The 12,048-nt window shown below is 35.5% G+C and overlaps 1 protein-coding gene across 1 annotated transcript in view; it reads right to left on the bottom strand.

Annotated features, from left to right (window-relative positions):
• Positions 1-12,048, bottom strand: part of LOC108973739 — a 90,527-nt gene that overhangs the window by 71,607 nt on the left and 6,872 nt on the right. The window contains exon 2 of the mRNA XM_018941199.1: positions 357-769. Coding sequence (XP_018796744.1) covers positions 357-482 — 126 coding nt within the window. The 5' untranslated portion in view covers positions 483-769. The remainder of the gene's footprint in view (positions 1-356; positions 770-12,048) is intronic.

The raw sequence follows: 12,048 nt of genomic DNA, 5'->3' as shown, positions 1-12,048 counted from the left end.
ACGTACATAAAACAAATATGTTTAATTTTTACTCTTTATTTCTTAAAAAATAATTTCTTTTATTTCATTTTAAGATTTAGAGAATTAATATTTTTTGAAATTCATTAAAATTGTTTGTAGAAAAGTATGAACTACCAAATAAATTAAATAATGTTTATTACACTAAAAAAAATGTAAACTGTAGAAGTATAAAACAAACAAATTAAAAAAAAACTATCTTTACAAATATATATTTGTCAATTTTTATTTCTTAAAAAAGCATTTCTTTCAAGAAATATAAACACAGCAATCCTCAATATTTGTTAGTAATAGGGTATATCAAAATTGCATACAAAATGTAAAAAGTGCCTACTCACCATTGCTTTATCCGTGTCGCTATCCCTTCTAGGTTTCTTCAACAATTGCTTGTTTGCAACATCTTCGTCTCCAAACTTTGTTGTTTTCAAAATGCTGTTGATTTTCGATTTATCGTTGCTGTTCATTGTGTTTAACTCACAACACAACACGAAATAATTTTGTTGCACTAATAATTTTCTTTGGCCGTATTTTTAATTCAATTTTATACACGATCATTTGTTTTGCTTCAAGTGCTGCATATTTTTAGGCACTTCATTACAAGATGTATAATTAGCACACATACACAAATGATCTTTTGAAGCTTATCGATTTGGCGTTAAACTTTTGTGCTTTCATTAGCTTACAATGCACTTATTTCTTTGTTGTTTTATTTCATACTGCTGGTTTATGAATGTTGTTGTTTTTGATGACTCTAAGGAGAATTAGTTTCCAAGAAGTTATTAAACGTTAGTTGAAGTGGAAATAAACGGAAATACTTGTCGTTTGTTATGATACACATTTACATTGTGTGAGTAATCTAATATACAAAACAAAAAATAAAAAATACAAGGTGAGTCAAAACTTAATATCATTTAAATCAGTAGGTGGAATGGAAATTTAGTTCTGTTTAGCCATCAATATGTTTTCTTTTAGCTTTTGCGAAGTCAACTTGTCAACAGCAAACGCACAATTCAAAAAATGTTTACTTAACAAATTTCATTTCATTATTTTGAAGCACCAGTACGAATAAAACCGATAACTCCCACTTCAAATAAGAAATGAAAAAGAGCAATCTGATTTCCGAGAAAACTTGTTATTAATTTTCATATTTCCTTATCCGTTTCTACTTTTCTCCACCCGGAGTGGAGTGAAATTATTTAAAGAGCCCCTTTTATTTACATAAGCAAACTTATATATTATTTATATTAATGTCCGCTAAAAATATGATTTAAAATAGCACGAAATGCTGTATCGTAAGTTCTGATCAACTCAATATATCAATAAATAAAAAATATATATGTTTGTCTCCTAAACTACTGAATCGATTTAGTAAATTTTAGCACACTATTAGTAGCCAATACAAATTTGGACAGGCGTTTTTTAATTCCCATTCCCGCCAGCTCGATGTCCGAAAGTATGCGTACCCAAGTGTTTAAGTCTTGATCTCACAAACACGTGACAAAAGAAAATATTGAATTGTTTCCCCCTCGTCTTCTTCCATATAGCTTCTGCAGAAGGCGCCTGGTAAGATTCCGGGCCTTACTTAGTGGAAGCCCCACAACGAGGGAGAGACTACTCTTACTGATGGCAAAGAGATCACTAGATCTTTTGTCATCGAACTTTGGCCAAAAGGCTTTTGCGAGGCTTTTAGTAGTAGAACACAAAAAGATTAGAGAGCATTGATCCCCTCCAATTCTGCCGATAGCGGGTCTAGGGTGCCTTTCCTTGCTAGCTTATTAGCTTTACAGTTTCCTGCGATTCCGCTGTAGCCCAGCAACCATACCAGTTTTATCACAAAGACATTCGATGCTATTGATAGCGAGGTTAGGCACTCTTGGACTAGCCCTGTACACACTGTTATTTAGTTCAAGGCTAGTATCGGCGCTCTGCTATCTGGGTGGATTGTCACTTCTCTGAAATAGGCTGCACTCCGTCGTAGTAAATCTACTGCTACTTTAATGGCTGCAACCTCGGTCTGGAAGACACTGCAATAGCCAGAAAGTCAGTGGAGTTGATAGAGAGCTAACAACAGTAGACCCCTCCATCAACCTTCCCCCGAAGCTTTGACCCATCCGTGAAGAAGCTCATTACCCCTCTCCAACAACGGCTTCCTCGCCGGCATGTGGGTAGAAAAGGAATCTTCAGAGTTCCGTTTAGCGACTTGGATCATGATCTGGTATAAAGTGAAAGTGAGTGATAATTTCCAAGTGTTCTTTCAGGTACCCAGACTCTCCGATTCTGATGGTAACTTTCGCAGACATACACCTTCCGACGATGCCCATGGTCAAATGTGAAGGATGACGTTAAGTGCCAGGGTTGGAGTGAACCTCATGCTGATGTGCGCCACCCGTCTAACTGTACTGAATAGTTTAGTACAATTTAACAATTAAACCAAAACAAAATTTTAAGATTATCATCTAATTGAAAGTTTTACACGTTTTTTGAAGAAAGCATAAAGATACATTTTTTTTTAAAGGATGCAATCTATTCCATAACCGTCTTCATCGGTTTCTTTAATTCATAAAATTGATTTATATAATCGATTTAATTAGCGAATACTCTAAACTTTTTCATAAAGTTGCCACCCATGTTTTTAATTTTATCAACAGTTTTTGCATTGGATTTTCTTTATCACTTGAACCATTCATAATTTTTGATAAATAGCTATTTTTAATATGAAAGACCTCTCAGTTATTCGTAGGCGATTTACAGTGTTTGGGTAATTTTAACAGCTGTTAAAATGTGGTCAGAAAATGCCAAACTTCAGTATAAATAATGTGGTTTTCAGGCAAATTTTTTAGTCGATTTGAAATTCCATGAATAACTGTTGCAAACATTCCCTGGATATTTTTACAATACTACTAAATACCTACCTACATAATCGTGCGCAATTGTTGATGAGTATGCAAATTTCTATAGACTAATTGAGTGTCTAAAACACGTTTTGTACAATGACTTAACAATGTACCGTTATATGTTTTCATACAGTTAAACAAACGCCTAGCGCCAATCGTGCCACAGACGACCTAAGCAGTTATGTGGGTATGTAGGTGAGTATTCGCTACAAATTACCTTCAACTAAATTTATTTTGCCAATTCATTGATGCGCACAAACTGACGTAACTGTGTGTGTTTTGAACGCTGTCAAGCAACAACAACAACTAAAACAAAACAACATCTTTTAAGTTTCAGTTTTAAAAATCAACAATGCGGAATGCCATAAGACACTCCCACCTGCCAACTTAAAAGGTACACGCAGAGCCATCAACTAAATACGCATGCGCGGATGCGCGAAAATGAAGCACAAACAATCATATAGTTAGGTATGTAAGTACTTGTACTTAAGAGTATTTGTGCGTACGAGTGTTATGCGTGGAAAAGAGTTTTTAGTAGTCAGTCGGTTGTTAGTGGCGTCGCGAGATCAGCATTGACCCATTAATCTCAAGCATTTGTAGAAACATATATTTGACTAAGTATGTGTGTGTGTGTGGTTATGTTTGCATTGCGTGCGCACACGCATTTGGTCAAGACGACAAAAAACAATAGCCATAAAAATGCAAACAACACGAGGCGTTCAACACAAGTGGCTTTTGAAAGCGCACAAAGCGTTTGTAAAACACATAAAGATTTTCTAAGCCGCGAGTGGCCATCGATTGATTTTGTTAAAAATAAAAATTTAAAGAAAAAACGTCAACTCCGGGTGTGCCGAAGCTGTAATAGACTTCGCAGTTGTGACTTCTTATATCGTAAAGGGTATACAACGATCTTTATCTTGACGTGCAAGGCTATTTCTCCCGCCTTTCTCGTTATCTCGCGGCGCGGAACCTAATACTCTCCCCCACTAAATCCACAGCGAACATTGTTACAAACAGGGCGAAGGAGTACAAACTTAACCTTAATATTGTTGTAGATGGCGTTAAGATTTCGGCTCTCAATAACCGTAAGATTTTAGGTTTGACTTTCGACAGCCTGTGCTCCTTCACTCTTCACACGATCGCGAGCCGCAACAAATTCCTGAAGTCGCTAGCCGACTGCATCTCAGAAAAGGACAAAGAAACGTTGTTAGCAATTTACAATGCAATCGGCTGGCCTTAGGACCTTTACTACGCCGCACCAATATGGTTTTGATGTCTCCCATTGAGATTCATATGCTCCCAGTTAAGGAGCATAATTAACTCCTTTCGTAGACATCATCCCTGCAACCACCTGCTTGAAGCGGTACCGCCTTCTAGGAGCATCACAAGATCCTTTCTCAACTACGTCGACGACATAAAACAATACGTCGACCAGTCTTCGGGCGCAAGACCGCCATTCACACTGTAGCCTTTCCGACTCTCTCTCACTGAATGTCGTAATTGGAGCAAAATCACCACCCATTGCAGACTAAGAGGTCGAATTGCCGCGAGAATCGAGCGTGAACCCAGGGCAGCTTCGTTCTGGATAGTGTAGCAGGTCAAACTCCTACTTATCCAGAATAGAGTCTGACATATCAAATACATATATATCCAGCGTGTAATGAGTCCCCGCATGGCAATAGTCACTTCTTTGCATGCACTACTCACCTTATAGCCTCCTCCCTTTTGTTCGGCCCGTCGAAACAGCATATATTTTGGGCCTACCGTTGCCCAAACTGGAAATTTTGTAGTGTAGCGCTATCTCGGACAATAGTCCATGCATAATTATATGAAGATAGAAGATAGAAGTGAGCTACTTCTTGGGAAGAAGAGAACATATGCAAATTTTTAATATCTAACATATATACAAACAGAGAAAGACGTTCAAGACTAAATCGACTCGGCATGCTAATCTTATAAAGTTATGTACATTTCCAACTTGGCGTTACACGCTTCGTGGCAAGCTTAAGATACCCTGTCTGGGGTATAAAAAATTAAATAAATTAAAAACCCGAAAATTTACAACAACAAAAAATCGCGCTAAAGAACAGAAAATTAAATTTGATCACAAACAAACACCAAAATTGAAGACAAAAAAAAAACAACAGCAACACAATCACTGAAAATGTCAACAAGCACGCTACAAAAAAGGCGTCGTCACTTGTCGACTTGTCGCCGAAGCTTTATTCAGCGTAGTGGTTTGACTTGTCGCTGTACTTGAATGTGTGCGACTAAGTTTGTTTTATCTGATGTTTGATTTTCCCTTAAAGGCTAAGTCCAAATAACCAGCTTTGAACTCAATCAAAGCTTCAGATTCTTGAAATTGCTGCAGCGGCCCACACACGCCTGCTGGTAGCCACCAAACCTGACAGCACGTCGCCCGACTGCCTTGCTCGTTGCCTTAAGGGGTCGACAATTTAATTGTTTGCACTGTTTGGCTTACGTTGAGCGTCGAAAAGTATTGTGTATAGATTCGTAATTCTATCTATAATTGGATCAATGGCAGCGAAATTGAAAAAAAGAGAAAAAAGTCGGGAAAGGTAAGTTTTTGGGAAACTGTTGAAACTTGAAAATTTTAAGAAATGCCATTTTAAATGCTCGCTAATGCTCCACTGAGATTATTTTCCGAAAACAACGATTTAGGGAATAATGTGAACTAAATACTTCGGTTGCCTGATTTATTTGTTTTAGAAATAGAAAGTAGTAACCTGTTATGTTGCGATAATGAAAAATTATTGGCCGCTGTCATTAGGAGCTGATTTATACAGTTTCTTTTTACACAGTTAAACCAACACGGCGGTGTATAAATTAGGGCGGTCCGATAAGTGATTATTTACAAGGAGGTACACGATCTTGTCCTGGAAATCACCGTGGCTCAACGGGGCAGAATTAACTACTAAAGAGAGAAGATGCTGGGTTAACAATGTCTACCAACTACTCAACATGAAGTCTATCACCTACTTTACGGCGCTTTGGTGTAGTGGACCGCTGCCGGTAAGATCTCATACTGGAAACCATTGAAGCGAAGAAAGCGTATCGCTGCTATATGAATAACTAGAGCACTAATATTCACTACAACGGCTTGACTTGAAAGGCTGTTCCACCTCCTACCAATTGACATTGCTGTGGAAAGCTCGGGAACGAGATCAACTGCAAGATTGTAGGCGCTTAGTGAATTTTCTGCAAGAAACTTCGAATATAGCTCGATAGACAGAGGGTATGTGGATAAAATACTATATATCACATATCCGAACGCTTCCTCTAACGGATGGACCAAAAAGTGCTGATGGAGTGGACTCCGAGTTCTATTATGCGGAGCTAGATCTCAGAAAAGCTTTCAATCTGTCGGAATACTACAATATCTTCCAGGCAGAAGACTTTGCGGTCAGGAAAACTGCTGCTGAGGTAGCTAATAAAGCAGGAAACGACATAAAGGATATCTATACTATACGTCGATAGCCAAGCGGCTATTATCTCATATCGCAATGAGCCACCATTACAGGTAGGAAGGAAGTAATTATTAAGGATAAAATGCTGCATATATTGTGTTCCAGGCCACAAGGGCGTTCTGGGGAATGAAGTAGCTGATTAGATTATAAATATACAATGAAATTTTCGAAAGGTCTGACAGACGAATCATTGTGAGATGTAATGCCTTAGGGGTCTGCATCGCCAAACTCATATGCAAGAGATCAGAAAAAAATCAAACAAACTTTTTTACTCACACGGTATCGAAAGGATTGCAAGGCAGTTGTTGGCCGAGGTCACAATTTACTGGCATTGCGTGCGTGATCTATGGGTGTCCTTAACGATGATGGATGTAAAAAGTGCAATGGACTTTTATCCCTTCTACTTATGTCTGACCTTATTTATAACTCGGCTTAGATAGCTAGGGGTTTCGCCCTTCAAGTGCTGGATTGAGTAACAGATTTAGACAAGAAGTCTCTATTACTCTTCACAAAAAGCGTTGACAAGCGGCACGACTGAATCCTCAGGTCATATTATTAATGGCACCTGCAGAACTATGTATGGCGTAACGGCCAGTCAGTGGAATCTAACAATGAAACAAAACAAAAACAAAATTTTTTTGGGAAGCTGCCATTTTGACAAAAATCAAAATTTGGGCCAGACCTGTAATTTTTGCTCTTATTATTTTATAGTAACAAAAATCCTTTTTTGGTTTTTGGATTTGAGATAATTTTGAGCGGAAAAATCCTTCTCACCGACAGACACTTTCTTCGCCACACGACAAAAAAGTCTTTAATAATAGTCAAATTCGAAGATACCTATATTAAGTAGATATGAGAACAGTAAACAGTTATTTTAGTAAGTGTTGGTAAAGCTAATTTTTAATAAAAGAATGCACATCCTAATGTTACCCATTTAATGATATTGTAAATAAAGAAGCTAAAACTGAAGTACATAAGTAACACTAAAAATTATAAATAATAATCAATAACGAGAGATACAAGAGAATACAGAAGAATAGATATTATGCCATGCATAAAAAACAACCTTAATGACATAAAGAATAATGGAGAGCTTTGGAGACCATTTATAGATTCACACAAAAATACTTTTTTTTCATAATTATTTTTGTATTAACAGTTGTTCGGTAACCACACATACACAACCGTGACCAAAGCCATATAAAGAGTAATCTATATGCATACAAAGATACATAAAACATACTATGTATGTGTGTATAAGAAAAATGTGAAACACGAATAAATACAGAAATTCCTGCTTGTCTTTCGTTTGCCCATTTACATAAACACCCAATTGATTTCCATCGATTCTTCACACTTATTGTCAGACACAAATCAAAGTTATTTCTCTTATTTCCTGCAAGTTTTTTTTATTGATTTTTGAATTTTTGTCATTTTTATAATTTCTGGAATTTATATTTGTTATATTTTTTATTTTATTTAATTTTTTTATTTATTAATGTTGCCTTTTTTGTTAATGGGTTTTTGAACTCTCCGCTATTCCGACTAATCGTTGTTTTCTGAAGTGAAGAAAAAACTCCGAATGACAAGAAAATATCAGCCTCACATCGGTCTGCATTTATATGTATTTACATATGTATGTACAGGTGTATGGTATGTATGCAATATTTTTTTCTTTCTTTTGGAAATTGTGGTTTTACTCATTATAACCATAAATTTTATGATGAAGTCTGATGGCATTAATTTCGTTATTTCCCCCCACTTCGGGGGTATATATGGTATTAGAGCGCTATATGGGAGCCGATTTAAAAATTGTAGGATTGGTAAAAAATTTTAGTGAAATCACATATCACGTAACCCGACCGATCGACTTCGACTAACTTTGGTATTATTCTCAAATTCTTATGTCATAAATGAGAGAAATTGGACTAAACCCACGACTTCACTTCTTCTTATATATCACAATTTTAAATTCTACTTGATTCTTTCACTTTCCAGTACACAAACTACGAGCCAATTGAAATAAAGGGATACCACTTTGTCATAATAATTCCTTTAAGCTATGCGACCTTATGACCAAAAATGCCCAAATCCAACCAAGCCCAATGTAGGGGATATATAATGGAAATATAGAGAGAATTCTCTCCTGACAATAATAACTGCGTGTATCAAAAATGGGTAGAATTAGGTCAATACTTCCCTGAGATTCCATATAGCTAATATAAAGGTTTTACGAATTTCCGGGTGGATATCTCAATGAAAATTAAAAACTTGTTTTACACAGAACAGTGTGTCTTTGTGTCTAGTATATGTATGTTAAAATTACTTGGATTCCGAATCTCTGGTTGACGTGCTACATCTTAAGGTATTTGCCTGGCTTTGATTCTTACCAGTTGCAAGAGTATAAAATGTTCGGTTTCACCCGAACTTATTCTTTCCTTATAAAGTAATAGAATAATAAAACATTTGTTTAATTTGGTATTCCACAATCACATTCCAGCACAAAAGTACATTCAATTGCAAGTATATTTGGCATTAGTTGTTTCATTATTAAGCTCATTAGCCTAATGAATTATTAATGCACTGGGAGGTGTTTGAACTGCTTGTGTAGCCCAAACACGCTTTTTTTTGTTTTATTTCGATCTTTCTAGTGGAATTATTTTCATTCATGAATAAGTGAGTAATGCGAGTATGCTTGTTAGCAACAAGGCGGTGGGCGCTTTTAGATAACCATAAGTCAATCAGATACGACAGAAAATTTCAAGTAGATATACATATGTACATGTATACCCAGATCTACGCTCATTCATTCGGCCTACTAATTTACGATCTGTAAGGTAATACGAGCAAATAAACAAGTCCATTGATGCTTTATTCGACCAACTACGGTACGCGTGCGCATTAAAACGCATTAAAACAACGGCATTAAAATCAAGGTCATTACATAAACATATGTATATGTGGCGTGCGCATACATATATATGGACAAACGAGTAGTCAACTTTAGCCACAAAAACATCAAGAGTGGAAATGACAATCACGTCTGTCTCACCAACAATCCACAACCGGCATTGGCACTGGCACCACCGTCAGCGGTTGGCCGTCAATCGAGTTAATCGGCACTTGCATACACTTACATATGTTTCAGGTGTATGTATGTAAATAAGTATTCCAAATGCATATGGAAATGGAAGTCGCCTATGCGTCCCATAAATGGCATTGATATTGACAGTTGGGAGCGACCGTCGCGCACGCCGCGCCACGAATGGAATAAATCAGCGAACAGCTGTGGCAGCCCTATTGTTATGTAATCATGACGGAATATACATATACATACTCTAAATATATATATATATATCATATGTGTGAGCTATTTGCGTGCAAGTGGGCGTTTTCTAAAGAAAAGTGCGTTGAGTTGGCCTTAGAAGGTAATGTGTGTGTGCGCATGTATGTACGTCCATATATGAGTTGAGTATATGTGTGTCTAAAAATACTTTTCGAAATATTACGAATTATTTAGATTGATTTGTTTTAATAAATATTATAAAACGCAAAAATATCTTGTCGATCATAGGACTCAACGAATTTCAGAAGTGACTGTGTTCAAACTAAGAAATATTAAGATTTTTCATTATATATACATATGTATGTGTATAATTTATTATAGATCTCAGCATAAAAAGGACAAACCATCACCAGTGGTCTCTAAATTTGTATTATTTCTCACACCATCTAATAATTGGGCGTTTGAGATGACTTATCGATCTAAATGGGATTACCTCGAACTGGATGTAGCGAAATTTGGGAAGCTCGAGTTCTTCTTTTTCGCCTTTACTACTGATATAGTAATATTGATTTTCTTTGGCTCCAGTGGTGTACTGGTTGAATCTTAAATATAATTCCCTACACATTATTGACCGTAAAATGCAATCATGTATACCATTTTTGAAAATAGAGAAGCTTTCCCATCGTTCATAATAATTTAGTTCATTGAGTTATGAAATTCGTAAGAAATAAAAAATGTTCCCAAAAATAATCTCACTTTAACTGTTAATATCTTTTAAACGGTTGGGTTTACGAAAAAATCAAACAGTCCTTTCAGCATTCAATTTCCTACAAAATCTAAGGAACAGGATATTTTTTAAAGCAGTTGGAAGCAAGATATAAAGTTTTCTATATGATAAAAAGAAAAAATAGAAAATTGTAAGTAGGAGGACCTTCCCGCTACAATTAAGAACTCATTCTTGGAGAGGCTTCCTTAGAGGTGTCTAGGAACCTATTTTTCAGAGTACCAAACGAAAAAAAAAAATTTTTTGAATCACCCTAGTACGTACAGTCGACATAACTATATGTAAAAATCTATTTTTTGAAACTCACAAATGGATACAATTCCTTAAGGGCCTAAAACTTCTAAACCTCAGATTTTCATATACAATTTTCGAAAATAATTCGTAAATAAAGCTTATTTACCAGATTAAAACTCGAAAGATAAAAAAATGGCAAGCTTTTATGACCCCAGTTCGAAAGAAACTGTCGGTATTCTTGACCGTAACTTCTTTTAAAATTAAATAAATTAGCTCTTTTAATAATGAAAAAATTATTTTCGGAGATATAGTTATTTTGTAGATCCGGCATCCACATTGGTTCTTCACTATATTTTAAAAAATTCGAAAATATAAACAAACTTGGTACATATTTTGTTTTTTTAGACAGTCGCCACTTTGTGAACATTTTTTTCAAGTTTTCCTTAGTCAAGGTTAAAGTCGTGAGTTTGGTCATGTGCCAATTTTTTAAGACCGCCACTTTATCAGATGCTATTTTTTTATTTTTTCCCGTCGTTTTGTAAATAAAAAATAAAAAAAATTAATAGTAAAAATATTAATTGTATTTGCTTACGACACTTCAAAAATTACCTGAAATTTACGCTTCTAGAACAGAATACTCTCTTAAAAGTATTATTTCCGTAATTTAAAATGCATATTGTACCAGCCTTATATTTAAAAATGTGAGAACAGTCGATATAAAAACACGAATTAGCAATTCTAATATTTCTAATCGGCAATTTTCAAACACTAACTGCATCTAAATGTATATGTGTCTGTATGCATTACAAGTCAACTGGAGCAAAATTCCAGGTAAGTGATCGCTTTGATGTTATTATTGCTATTAAAAAGTAATCACAACAACAATACTCGTTAAAACTAAAGTTGTTCTGACATTTCAGGTTCAGTTAGAAAATTATTTACAATCGAATCGTCGCAGTATCAAAAGCACCCACAGTGTGTCACACACACACAAACGTGCACCTGTGATTAACTTAACTGAGATAGCTATAGAAACAAGTAATTTTTCAAGACCATATACACCATATACAGCAACTAACTAATTTAAAAATGAGAAACCAAAAAAAGAATTTTTGAAAATTAGTTTGAATGTTTAAAGTGAGCAAAGTGGTCGCCCAAACGTATCTCCAACATTTACTTTTCTTTGAGACCATGTCAAGTTTTTAAAAACGGCATAATATCTTTTCAGGAACGCATATCATATGGATTTGTATGTATGGACCATTCCATCAAAAATTTACATTAAACAAGTAAGGGAGGGCTAAGTTCGGGTGTCACCGAACATTTTATACTCTCGCATGATAA

Source organism: Bactrocera latifrons, unplaced genomic scaffold (genome assembly GCF_001853355.1).
Source record: "Bactrocera latifrons isolate USDA-ARS-PBARC rearing strain unplaced genomic scaffold, ASM185335v1 scaffold_5, whole genome shotgun sequence".
Lineage (NCBI taxonomy): Eukaryota > Metazoa > Arthropoda > Insecta > Diptera > Tephritidae > Bactrocera > Bactrocera latifrons.
The sequence above is the reverse complement of the archived record's forward strand: the minus strand, read 5'-3'. Positions and strand labels throughout refer to the sequence as shown.